A 14317-nucleotide genomic window follows, 5' to 3' on the forward strand; every position below is an offset into this window, starting at 1 on the left:
CTCAGTTCTCCAGTAAACTTGTGATCATCAACATTACCATGCCATTTTATGTAAAATGTTGGCAGACTATTGTTAATTTATTAATTTAAATAGGCCTATTGTAAAGATGCAAGATGCTTTGACGGAATGACAAAAGGATGACACTGGGATAGAATGACAAGGAAAGGAACAGATTAATTGTGAGGTTACCAGTTCAAGTCCTTTTTGGGTTAAATTGGCTATAATAAAATTGCTACAACAATATCATAACACAAACAAATAACACATACAGGAAATGTATTTTGTGAGTCAACATTTTAATAGATTGTCTGCTCATATTGCTCACCACCATTTTCTGACATCCTTACATATGGGGTCAAAGTTCAGTGAGGTCGTCGTTGAAGTATAGGCAGATGGACTGGGAGAAGAGGTCGCGGTCCATGCGTCTGTTGTAGAAGTCCTCGTCCTCGTCGGGGATGCCGTTCTCCTCCAGCGTTTTGCTCATGTCCAGGTTGACACAGTTGTGCTTCCAGGTGTAGCTGGCGGCGTGAGAGTTGTAGTGGAGGTACCGCTGGAGAATCTCATTCAAGTTCTCCTCGGAACACACCTGGGGAAGGAGAGAGAGAGGAGGGAGGAGTTGCTGTTTTTTCTTCTTTTACTTTTCCAACACATGTACAGTAGTTCCCGACTTCTGCAGCTGAAATCTGTTGCAGCAGTTTTAGATCTATAGGTATGATATGGTATGATCAGTCATTGTCATCAGCCATTGTATTTTAATAGTAAGAAGATTTGAGTATTTTTCCATTAAAAAAAAACTATATTTTCATTGTTTCTTCCCATGAAACTCATTCTGTTTTGCAACAGGTGGTTAAACCACTCTAGCTTGGCTTCCAGGAGCCAACAAAAAAATAAGAAAATAATTTGTTTATGCAGGGTCCAATGGGCACACTTGCCAAGAACCACTAGAGAGAAAGTGAGCAGGAGTGAGAAGGCAGGGAGAAAGAGAAAGGAGGAGAGATTGAGTGTGAGGTAGAGAAATATAGCGTGAGTATGTGTGTGAGAGAAGGAAATAGAGAATTTGTGTGTGGCGTGTGCCTGAGTGTGTGTGACTGTATCAGAGAGAGAGAGCATGTGTCTGACTGTGTGAGTGGCCCGTGGAGCACCCACACTAAGCTTCTGGCCCAGTAGAAGACTACTAGTGCCAGCTGGGGCGTGTTGGCGGGAAAGCCTGCTCTCCCACCACGCTGGAGAGGAGAGGCGTGCTCTGCTGTGGGTGTGAGTGTGTTGTGTTGTGTTGTGTTGTGTGTGTGTGAGTGTGTGTGTGTGAGGGCTGCGGGGGGAATGAGCCAACCAAGCCAAGACTCGCTCACAAACCCCCCCAGGGCTTGACAGTGACACACTGCACTACCGTTCTACTCACTCCCCCCCACAGTGTCCCTTTGGAAGCTAGTCACATACAGGCCAGGGCTCCCTAGAGTGCTGTGTGGTAACCCATATTTTATGTAGCCAGTGACACACAGAGTAAGGGAGACACAGCACCTGTGCTCCAGACAGTGATATTACACTGTGTGTGTGAAACAGTGCCAGCTGAATGGACACACTCCTAATAGACTGCTACTGTGATACGCTGACAATGCTTTGCTGATAAGGCAGTTGAGGGAGAGGTAGGAGGATAAGGCTTGAACAGCTACAATAGTATGCATGATGGTTATGTATAAATGGTGCATGTATGCATGAAAGTGACATGTATGTGTGCAGAATGATGTCAGTATGTTGTGTGCATATCTATAGCTAATGTATAATACATGAATTCAGCATTTATGATACCTATGTATGGCACTAGCCTCGCTTGCCAGGGGATGGTGTCTGGCTATGTGAGATTAGTATGATAACACATGTATGCATGTGTCATGTACACATGTAGCCTCTCATGATCTATGCATGACATTCTCCCTGATCAGAATAAGGATGACTTACCTCCAGACCCTGCTCCTGGGATGTGAGGGTGTTGATGATGCGGATCCACCTGGTCTTGACAGAAAGTAGTCCCACCTCATATTGCGTATCCCTCCACCAGGGTCGCCCAAAGTCATTGGTCCAGTCAGTACGAGGGCAGGGAGGCGGCACGTGCACAAAGCGCCCCCTAGGGGTGTAGTATTTCATACAGCCAGATAGTGGGTCGATGTGGGTCAGAATCTGAAAATACAAATGGGGAATTAGCCTACTCATCATCAATATAATGAAAAAGAAAGACAAATATGCTACATTCTTGATAGACGTCTGATTATTTTCTCACTCACATCTTTTGTCTTTGGGTCAAACCAGTGACTGATGTCCTTTCCTGCACACTCAATGATAGGTTTCAGAAGTACATCCCCTGAAAAAGAGTTGTGTCATTTAGTAAACTATTATAACCTAATAGCCTATTTGCATTCGACAACTTACCTTTAAATTCATTCACCAACGGTGTCAAGTCGTACACCTTGCCCAGGTATGACACCCACAAGTCGCCAAGGGTGTTATGAAGGGACACCTCGTTTGGAGTGAAATACTTTGGTGGCCGCATTTGTATTAATTCCGCAACTTTACCAAATGTATGTAGAGCTATAAAAGGTAATGTAAAATGTAACAACTGAGCATATGTCAAAGATATAAAAAGTAACTTATCTTGTTTATGTGCAAGCTAACTCGCTATTGTATCAACAAGTGTACACACGAACAGCTTGAGCTCCGTTACTGTGGTAACCACGGAACGGAAGCGTCTGGTAAAGACAGCGCGACACTGAAATCAGCTTTGCTGCATCTCACGAGCGTTGCACAGTCCATAAATCATAAGACACACATTTGACCAATTTTATTATAGAATTAGGGATTACAATACTTACCAATTTAATAGGATCTCTATTAATTGAATGCTCCATTAAATGTTCCAAAACCAAATAGGTGCAAAGTTTTACCAAACCTCTGGCTTTACCTACCTACATTGCATACTACGATACCCACAATGCATCGTATTCCCTAACAAATTTCCGGCTGTACGTCAGTGAAATAATTCCGCAAGAAAAATACGATCAAGAAAGGGTGGAATGGCAACAATGATTGAAGAAAATGGTCCATCAACTCATGTAGGGGTGATATACATTTAATATTGTCGTATTTTACACACTTATAATACATAGTATTCACTTTGCCAAACTGAAAGGAGAGCGTGCATAGCTGATCCATACATTTCGTGGGCAAGTTGGATCCATTAGCTAGCTAAGCTAAAACTAGCTAATGTAGCCCAAGATGTACTCTTAAGGAGCCTACCGTTAACATTACTCCTTAAGGTCCGTATGTTTTTTTTCAGAGATAGACTGGCTCTGGCAGCCAAAATAGACAAATACTCCATCTAAACGTCAATCGATTCTCAATTGCGATACGGTTCTAGAAACATAAAGCCCTTTACTTTCATATCACATCAAAATAATTTCACAAATGCAAAATATACTATTACTGTACACCACAGGAGGTTGCTGCGGGGAGGACGGCTCATAATAATGTCCCGAACGGAGTAAATGGAATGGCATCAAACACATAAAAACTATGTTTGATGTAGTTGATACTATTCCACTAATTCCACTCCAGCCATTACCACGAGCCCGTCCTCCCCAATTAAAGCGCAACATCCTCCTGTGCTGTACACTGTTTTAACCGGCTTTATCACAGTTGCAGCCAACAGTATTTTTCAGTGACAATACATTTCTGGCGGCCTTCTAACATTACACACAGGTGTTAAGAGCATGCTAGATAGCTAATTAACGCAGGTGGTCCCTCTGTCTTCTGTAAACACCTGCTGTAACATGGCTGTATGGCCGTCTGGGAACCCTAAAAAGGTGTGTATCAATGTAACTTTATTTTTGCTGATCTGAAACATAAAGTCCTTATGCTTCCAAAACCGTACCGCAAGCGATGCTTGTTAATGTTCAGACCGAGTGTCGGGGCTCTTAACAAAACTCCCCCATACAGAAGACGCCTTATGTGTAATGGAACTGAGAGTCATGATCAAGGGTTAACGTAGCCAGCTAGCATTATTTGTCTCTGTCTACAAGCTACAGTACCATTACCACGAATAGTACGACCAGAAACATCTGTTAAAATAAACGAATGGAATGCTTTTTGCATTGCTTAGAGGGTGCAGTTCAATAGTCTAAAGTAGCTTCCTTTCCGACCTTAGCTCTAATCTAGCCTTAACGGCCATTATTCATATGTACAGGTAAATGCGCCTTCTTCAACGCCCTGGCATCTTTCCATTTCCTTTAGAGGATTTCTCTGATTTTGTCTATTGACTGGCTTCAATATACTTTCGTTACCAAAGTAAAGGTGTTGCTATAGTGCTGACAAACTTTTCTCTGTATGCACAAGTCGTCGTCTCTCCAAAAGACAAATAAGCTACTTTTGAGCATTATATTTACCGTCAAACTAGCTCTGGTCCAAGCGCATGCGTCACTACGATATGCGTGCACATCCGATGCATGCGCATGGACCAGAGCTAGGTAAATAAAGTGTTCGAAAGTCGTGTCTCCTTGTCAACCTTGCCAAGGGGAAGTTTGACAAGCATAGGCTACAAAGAGAGCAAGCCACTTTAGACGGTTGAGATGCACCCAGTATCACCATTATGCTTCCTTTACAATTATAGTCCTATCATCTAATTTCTAGGGGCAGGGGGAACTGTCATCTTACTCCTCCAGAGCGCGTCAAAAGCTGGAGAGCCTGCTGAACAAAAACATGAGAATCAGAATGACTGATGGACGGACACTGGTGGGACTGTTCCTGTGCACAGACAGAGACTGCAACGTCATCCTGGGGTCCGCTCAGGAGTTCCTCAAATCCTCAGGTAACTAAAGTACATATTAGGCCCAGCCCACATACTCTAGTAAGCTCACTGCTCCTCACCCCAGTTCCTGCAGAGCAGTGGGTGCTGGGTTTTGTCCAAACCCAGCACTAACAAACCCGATTCAGCTAGTGAATGTATTGTTTAGTTTATTTGCTGTAAAAACCTTATAGCTCTCCGGGACCGGGAGTGAACACTACTCTAGCTTCCCCACATGATATGCATATTCTGCTTTGTAACAGTGTAACATGGCCGTTAATATACTGTGTACTGTGTACATGTTCATTTTTAAAATGTATTTTGTGTGTGTCTTACTTGTTCTGCATCAGACTCCTTCTCCCAGGGTGAGCCCAGAGTGCTGGGGTTAGCCATGATTCCCGGTCACCACGTGGTCTCTATCGAGGTGGAGTCAGACAGCCTGGCCGACACACAGGGGTTCGGGTCCAGCCACTGAGGAACAAGATCAGCTCGCCCAAAGCTGGAGGAGACTAGCTAGCATCCTGGCTAGCCAGGTCTATGTCTCAGCAGCCTAGAAGATGCTACAGTACAGACTTGAAATTGAGAATTCAATCAAAGGAGAATTCCAGATGCAGCTGATCTCTGGTGCCAGTGTATTTGGTTTAGCAGGCAGCCATGGTGTGTGAGATCTAACCTGGCACGCCCAGTGACATTATAGTGTGTGTGTGTGTGTGTGAAGTTGATATACTGAGTACAACAGATGTTTGTTCAAGGAGGGGCATGTACTGAGCCAGGCTGTACAGTATATCTGTGTTTGTGTGGAACTGCTGTTTAAAATGCAAAGTGTATGCAATATGGATAAATGTTTTCCTAATACATTTCAGTATCTAAACCTCTGTCTGATCTGTTAATGAGGAATGATACAGACTGTATCAGTTACAGATGGTCCAGAGCATGACTAGCTAAAGTGCATGACTTACTCGACTTAAACCCTAGTCTCCTATTAGCAGCATAGGCCATTGACAAATGTCCTCCATCTCACTCCTTTCGGGGCAAGTCTTTCCAGGTCACACCAGTTGAGGCCACATGTTAAAGTGCACGTGTTACTAGGAAAATATGTTCAGTACGAGAGTTACATGATGACACATGATTGCAAAAGTTTGCCATTATTTCTTGGTAATGTGTAGTTGTCGTATCAATATTTGCCCATGTTGTGGGGTTTGCGAAGCAAAAGCCCCCACTTAAATCTTCGACATACTTATTATTCTTATTATTCTTTAGCACTCAACTCCTTTTACACCATATAAGCTAGAAATGCCATTCAAACTTAAAACGTGTAGACTGGTCTGGGTAGAGTTGCTCGTATTCAACTTTTTATACTTGATGATGTCACAATGAGATTTAGAAAGTTGAAAAAAGTCCCACGAAAGTGAACGAAGTAGACCATCTTCGAAAGTGAACGAAGTAGACCATCTTCGAAAGTGAACGAAGTAGACCATCTTCGAAAGTGAACGAAGTAGACCATCTTCGTTCATTTTCGTGGGACTTTTTTCAACTTTCTAAATCTCCTCATTGTGACATCATCACTTCCAACATTCCATTCACTGTAAATGTAACAATTGAACCTTTGACACAAATCTGCTACTTTGACTACTTTGCCAACAACTTAGACAAAAAGTTAGTGTATGAAATCATCCTCTACTTCTCTGCATTTCAAATCTGAAAACGGATTAGGAATAGCTTCTTCAAATTAATAGATTGAGCTGTTTTAGTAACCCATCAACTGCTTTCATTATAGATGCAGTAATTCATGTCAGAAGCTAGCAGATTCATTACTTACCAACAACAGCAGCAAATTCCAATACAACTAAATCACATTTTGAAGTTGACTTTCCTTGCTTTGTCTAACAACACTATCATGAATCTGTCAAATAAGTTGTGGGTCAGAGTGCAGTATTTATTTAGTTTCAAAGCACAAACTTGTTAGCATGTTTCTCACACTGGCTTTAGCAACACGTGCCTCGCTAGCTTCGTCCTCCTTCTCAGGATTGTGCTCCGTGCTCTAAATAACTAAACTGGCTGGTTTGCCTGTCTGTAAAGAGAAGGGCGGGCTGTATGTTGATCCTGTTGCTCTGATTGGATAGAGCGAAGCTGTCTCCGTTCACTCGCTTCATATTTCACCCGATAACTTCTCATCGCACTTTGTTCAGTTTTCACACGCAACAACTGTAGTTTAGACTCTGACCACAACCACAATCTTAGAAAAAAAGGTTCTGGATAGAACCAAAAAGGGTTATATTGCTTGCTTCATACATGGCACCCCTATAGGTTCTATATAGAACCCTTTTTGTAGGGTTCTTTGATCAGAACCCAAGGGGTTCTTCTTTACTGAACCAAAATTGGTTCTATATAGTGTTCTATATGGAACCAATTTTGGGTCTATATAGAACCTTAAGGGGTGCCGTATATGAAGCAAGCAAATAACCCTTTTTGATTATTTCCAGAACCTTTTTTTCTTAAAAGTGCACAACTACTGACCACAACCACACAACTATTGCACCACACAACTACTGACCACAACCACACAACTATTTACAACACAACTATTGCACCACACAACTACTGACCACAACCACAACTATTTACAACACGACTATTGCACCACACAACTACTGACCACAACTACACAACTATTTACAACACAACTATTGCACCACACAACTACTGACCACAACCACAACTATTTACAACACGACTATTGCACCACACAACTACTGACCACAACCACAACTATTTACAACACAACAATTGCACCACACAACTACTGACCACAACACAACTACTGACCATAACGACTGACCACAAGAACAACTACTGACCACACAACTACTACACAACTACTGACCACAACAACAGACAATAGCTACTGACCACAACTACTGACCACAATTACAAAACTACTGACCACAACGACAACTACTGACCTCAACCAACCAAATACTGACCACAACAACACAACTACTGACAACTACTGACCAAGACTACTGACCACACAACTACTGAACCACACTACCACCACAACCACACAATTACTAACCACAACACTACTGACACACCACACAACTACTGACCACACAACTACTGGCCACAACTACTGATCACAACTACAGACCATAACTGACCACAACTACTGAAAACAACTACTGACCACAAGCACACAACTACTGAACCACAAAACTACTGACCACAACCACACAACTACTGACCACAACAACACAACTACAGACCATAACTACTGAAAACAACGACTGACCACAAGCAAACATCTACTTACCAAAACTACTGAACACTACTGTACACAACTACTGACCACACAACTACTAAACCACACAACTACTGACCACAACCACACAACTAATGACCACATCCAAACAACTACTGAACACAACTACTGACCACTACTACTGAACCACACACCTGCTTAACAAATCTACTGACCACATCCACAAAACTACTGACCACAACTGGCCACAATTACTGACCAAAACCACACAACTACTGACCACAACCAACCAACTACTTACCACACAACTACTGACCACAACCACATGACTACTGACCAACCACACAGCTATTGACCACAACTACTAAACCACAACTACTGACCACAAACACACAATGAGACCACAACCACATGACTACTGACCACAATCACACAGCTACTGACCACAACTACTAAACCACAACTACTGACCACAAAACTACTGACCACAATTTCTAACCACAACACTACTGACCACCACACAACTACTGACCACACAACTACTGACCACAACAACACAACTACAGACCATAACTGACCACAACTATTGAAAACAACTACTGGCCACACCAACAGACCATAACTACTGAAAACAACTACTGACCACAAGCACACATCTACTGACCACAACTACTGAACCACAACTGACGACAAAACTACTGACCACAACATTTACATTTTAGTCATTTAGCAGACGCTCTTATCCAGAGCGACTTACAGTTAGTGAATACATATTTTTTTATACTGGCCCCCCGTGGGAATCGAACCCACAACACTGGCGTTGCAAACACCATGCTCTATCAACTGAGCTACATCCCTGCCGGCCATTCCCTCCCCTACCCTGGACGACGCTGGGCCAATTGTGCGCCGCCTATGAGTCTCCCGGTCGCGGCCGGCTGCGACAGAGCCTGGATTCGAACCAGGATCTCTAGTGGCACAGTTAGCACTGCTATGCAGTGCCTTAGACCACTGCGCCACTCAGGCCACAACCACACACTCAGGCCACAACCACACACCTACTTACCAAAACTACATTTACATTTTAGTCATTTAGCAGACGCTCTTATACAGAGCGACTTACAGGAGCAATTAGGGTTAAGTGCCTTGCTTAAGGGCACATCGACAGATTTTTCACCTAGTCGGCTCGGGATTAGAACCAGCGACCTTTCGGTTACTGGCACAACGCTCTTACCCATTAAGCTACCTGCCGCCCCTCAAAAACTACTGAACACTACTGACCACAACAACAGACCAGACAACTACTAAACCACACAACTAATGACCACAACTACTGACCACATCCAACCAACTACTGAACATAGCTAGACCACAACTCCTGACCACAACCACAGAACTACTGACCACAACTACTGAACCACACACCTGCTTAACAAAACTACTGACCACAACCACAAAACTACTGACCACACAACTACTGACCACAACCAACTAACTACTGACTACAACCACGCAATGAGACCATAACTCCTGACCACAACCACATGACTACTGACCACAACCACACAGCTACTGACCACAACTACTAAACCACAACTACTGACCACAACACTACTGACCACCACACAACTACTGACCACAACAACACAACTACAGACCATAACTGACCACAACTATTGAAAACAACTACTGACCACAAGCACACATCTACTGACCACAACTACTGAACCACAACTGACGACAAAACTACTGACCACAACCACACACCTAATTACCAAAACTACTGAACACTACTGACCACAACTACAGACCAGACAACTACTAAACCACACAACTAATGACCACAACCACATAACTACAGACCATAACTACTGAAAACAACGACTGACCACAAGCACACATCTACTTACCAAAACTACTGAACACTACTGTACACAACTACTGACCACACAACTACTAAACCACACAACTACTGACCACAACCACACAACTAATGACCACATCCAAACAACTACTGAACACAACTACTGACCACTACTACTGAACCACACACCTGCTTAACAAATCTACTGACCACATCCACAAAACTACTGACCACAACTGGCCACAATTACTGACCAAAACCACACAACTACTGACCACAACCAACCAACTACTTACCACACAACTACTGACCACAACCACATGACTACTGACCAACCACACAGCTATTGACCACAACTACTAAACCACAACTACTGACCACAAACACACAATGAGACCACAACCACATGACTACTGACCACAATCACACAGCTACTGACCACAACTACTAAACCACAACTACTGACCACAAAACTACTGACCACAATTTCTAACCACAACACTACTGACCACCACACAACTACTGACCACACAACTACTGACCACAACAACACAACTACAGACCATAACTGACCACAACTATTGAAAACAACTACTGGCCACACCAACAGACCATAACTACTGAAAACAACTACTGACCACAAGCACACATCTACTGACCACAACTACTGAACCACAACTGACGACAAAACTACTGACCACAACATTTACATTTTAGTCATTTAGCAGACGCTCTTATCCAGAGCGACTTACAGTTAGTGAATACATATTTTTTTATACTGGCCCCCGTGGGAATCGAACCCACAACACTGGCGTTGCAAACACCATGCTCTATCAACTGAGCTACATCCCTGCCGGCCATTCCCTCCCCTACCCTGGACGACGCTGGGCCAATTGTGCGCCGCCTATGAGTCTCCCGGTCGCGGCCGGCTGCGACAGAGCCTGGATTCGAACCAGGATCTCTAGTGGCACAGTTAGCACTGCTATGCAGTGCCTTAGACCACTGCGCCACTCAGGCCACAACCACACACTCAGGCCACAACCGCCACTCAGGCCACAACCACACACCTACTTACCAAAACTACATTTACATTTTAGTCATTTAGCAGACGCTCTTATACAGAGCGACTTACAGGAGCAATTAGGGTTAAGTGCCTTGCTTAAGGGCACATCGACAGATTTTTCACCTAGTCGGCTCGGGGATTAGAACCAGCGACCTTTCGGTTACTGGCACAACGCTCTTACCCATTAAGCTACCTGCCGCCCCTCAAAAACTACTGAACACAACAACAGACCAGACAACTACTAAACCACACAACTAATGACCACAACTACTGACCACATCCAACCAACTACTGAACATAGCTAGACCACAACTCCTGACCACAACCACAGAACTACTGACCACAACTACTGAACCACACACCTGCTTAACAAAACTACTGACCACAACCACAAAACTACTGACCACACAACTACTGACCACAACCAACTAACTACTGACTACAACCACGCAATGAGACCATAACTCCTGACCACAACCACATGACTACTGACCACAACCACACAGCTACTGACCACAACTACTAAACCACAACTACTGACCACAAAACTACTGACCACAACACTACTGACCACCACACAACTACTGACCACAACAACACAACTACAGACCATAACTGACCACAACTATTGAAAACAACTACTGACCACAAGCACACATCTACTGACCACAACTACTGAACCACAACTGACGACAAAACTACTGACCACAACCACACACCTAATTACCAAAACTACTGAACACTACTGACCACAACTACAGACCAGACAACTACTAAACCACACAACTAATGACCACAACCACATAACTACTGACCACAACTACTGACAACTACTGAACCACACACCTGCTTAACAAAACTACTGACCTCAACCACAAAACTACTGACCACAACCAACTACTGACCACACAACTACTGACCACAACCACACAATGAGACCACAACTACTGACCACAACTCCAGACCACAACCACTGACCACAACCACACAGCTACTGGCCACAACTACTGATCACAACAACACAACTACAGACCATAACTGACCACAACTACTGAAAACAACTACTGACCACAAGCACACAACTACTGAACCACAAAACTACTGACCACAACCACACAACTACTGACCATATCTACTGAAAACAACTACTGACCACAAGCACACATCTACTGACCACAACTACTGAACCACTACTGACCACTACTGAACACAACCACACACCTACTTACCAAAACTACTGAACACTACTGACCAAAACTACACAACTACTGACCACACAACTACTAAACCACACAACTAATGACCACAACCACACAACTACTGACCACATCCAGCCAACTACTAAACACAACTAGATACCACAACTACTGACCACTACTACTGAACCACACACCTGCTTAACAGAACGACTGACCACATCCACAAAACGACTGACCACACAACTACTGACCACAACTGACTACAATTACTGACCAAAACCACACAACTACTGACCACAACCAGCCAACTGCTTACCACACAACTACTGACCACAACCACACAATGAGACCATAACTCCTGACCACAACCACATGACTACTGACCACAACCACACAGCTACTGACCACAACTACTAAACCACAACTACTGAACACAAAACTACTGACCACCATACAACTACTGGCCACAACTACTGACCACAACAACACAACTACAGACCATAACTGACCACAACTATTGAAAACAAATACTGACCACAAGCACACAACTACTGAACCACAAACATACTGACCACAACACTACTGACCACCATACAACTACTGACCACAACAACACAACTACAGACCATAACGGACCATAACTACTGAAAACAACTACTGAGCCACAACTGATGACAAAACTACTGACCACAACCACACACCTACTTACCAAAACTACTGAACACTACTGGCCACAACTACACAACTACAGACCACACAACTACTAAACCACACAACTAATGACCACAACAACTGAACACAGCTAGACCACAACCACAGAACAACTGACCACAACTACTGAACCACACACCTGCTTAACAAAACTACTGACCACAACCACAAAGCTACTGACCACACAACTACTGACCACAACCACAACCAACCAACTACTGACCACACTACTACTGACCACAACCACACAATGAGACCACAACCACACGACTACTGACCACAACCACACAGCTACTAAACCACAACTACTGAACACAAAACTACTGAACCACACACCTACTTACCAAAACTACTGACCACACAACTACTGAACCGCACAACTACTGACCACTACTACTGATTGGCATTTGAAATTATCACTATTCGAATAATATTAAAGTAACACTTTTTAAACTTCTTACACTACCACAAAACTACTTTTAAAAGAGCTTTAGCAAGCCCCACAACTTTACTTGTAAAGTTACCATCTAGTTATTGGTTGTGATTGCAGTGTAGTAGGAACCAAACTTGTAGGTGTGTCAAACAAATAATTCAAGCACACATAAACATCATTTTCATGGAACTAGACAGACCCACCACAGATTACTGGAAGATGATTATCATACTTGCACAACAATAAAGACAACTCAAACAAGAGCTAGAGATGGTTTGCTATCAGTATTGTACAAACAATTTTCAAACTTCATCTATAGACCAAATAAGATAACACCATCCACATAAGAACAGGGTTTGTTTACATATTTTAATACAGTTTGAGCATTTCAGTTGATTCTGTTTGGCAATGTAAAAACTATCCGTAGCAACTAAAACCAGGAGAAAATCTCCATAGAAACAAACACCAGAAAATAACCCATCCCAGTCAAAATAACCCCTAACCCATCCCAAAATGTATGGACTGTCAATGATATTGACAGTCCATACATTTTGCAGTCCATCATTTGTTTGATACATTAAAATGACTCAACAGTTCGTTCGTTGTTGCAGGGAGTCCCTTCAGTTGCTTTGAACTGTGGAACACATTTACAAAAAGTGCAAGTTTTCATAGACATGCTTTGAAATCAATGAAAAAGGAGAGAGAATGCAACAACGCAGGCTCTTTCAGGAAGTAGACAGACAAGCTTCACTCCCACCCTTTTGATTGGGTACACAACTAGGAAGGAGTCGTGTGAATGGCATTGAGATAAAGGACTCATCTTTATATCTGTGCCATTATAGCAATCTCAAGTTTTAAGTAGTCAATTTTCTTCATGATTGGCTAATCCCGGTTGAACATGACTCCAACCGGGTCATCGGGAGGGATCAGCCAATGAAGTTGGAAGTCCCACCCAGT

The 14317-nt window shown here is 43.1% G+C and overlaps 2 protein-coding genes across 2 annotated transcripts; one reads left to right on the plus strand and one right to left on the minus strand.

The window, feature by feature from the left end:
- Nucleotides 1-277: 277 nt before the first annotated feature.
- LOC121554536 (cytochrome b5 domain-containing protein 1) lies at nucleotides 278-2723 on the minus strand. Its single transcript, XM_041868147.1, has 4 exons — nucleotides 2425-2723; nucleotides 2280-2356; nucleotides 1957-2175; nucleotides 278-586 (listed from the first exon to the last, which is right to left on the minus strand). The coding sequence occupies exons 1-4, from the start codon at nucleotides 2543-2545 to the stop codon at nucleotides 356-358; spliced, it is 648 nt and encodes a 215-aa protein (XP_041724081.1). The 5' UTR covers nucleotides 2546-2723; the 3' UTR covers nucleotides 278-355.
- Nucleotides 2724-2997: 274 nt separating this feature from the next.
- Nucleotides 2998-5706, plus strand: LOC121554537 (N-alpha-acetyltransferase 38, NatC auxiliary subunit). Its single transcript, XM_041868148.2, has 3 exons — nucleotides 2998-3104; nucleotides 4678-4855; nucleotides 5182-5706. Exons 1-3 carry the CDS (start codon nucleotides 3066-3068, stop codon nucleotides 5304-5306), a joined length of 342 nt encoding a protein of 113 aa, XP_041724082.1. The 5' UTR covers nucleotides 2998-3065; the 3' UTR covers nucleotides 5307-5706.
- The last annotated feature ends 8611 nt before the right edge of the window (nucleotides 5707-14317 follow it).

The sequence above is a fragment of the Coregonus clupeaformis genome, chromosome 39 (assembly GCF_020615455.1).
Source record: "Coregonus clupeaformis isolate EN_2021a chromosome 39, ASM2061545v1, whole genome shotgun sequence".
In the NCBI taxonomy this organism is placed as follows: domain Eukaryota; kingdom Metazoa; phylum Chordata; class Actinopteri; order Salmoniformes; family Salmonidae; genus Coregonus; species Coregonus clupeaformis.

What these genes read in the sequence shown, in the direction of transcription:
- LOC121554536 (XM_041868147.1), bottom strand. Translation starts at nt 2,545, where the DNA reads ATGCGGCCACCAAAGTATTTCACTCCAAACGAGGTGTCCCTTCATAAC. An exon ending in GTTGGTGAATGAATTTAAAG is followed by an intron (nt 2,357 to 2,424) that starts GTAAGTTGTCGA and finishes ACTCTTTTTCAG; the next exon opens with GGGATGTACTTCTGAAACCT. An exon ending in CCCAGGAGCAGGGTCTGGAG is followed by an intron (nt 587 to 1,956) that starts GTAAGTCATCCT and finishes CTCCTTCCCCAG; the next exon opens with GTGTGTTCCGAGGAGAACTT.
- LOC121554537 (XM_041868148.2), top strand. Translation starts at nt 3,066, where the DNA reads ATGGCAACAATGATTGAAGAAAATGGTCCATCAACTCAT. An exon ending in AAAATGGTCCATCAACTCAT is followed by an intron (nt 3,105 to 4,677) that starts GTAGGGGTGATA and finishes TCTAATTTCTAG; the next exon opens with GGGCAGGGGGAACTGTCATC. An exon ending in GGAGTTCCTCAAATCCTCAG is followed by an intron (nt 4,856 to 5,181) that starts GTAACTAAAGTA and finishes GTTCTGCATCAG; the next exon opens with ACTCCTTCTCCCAGGGTGAG.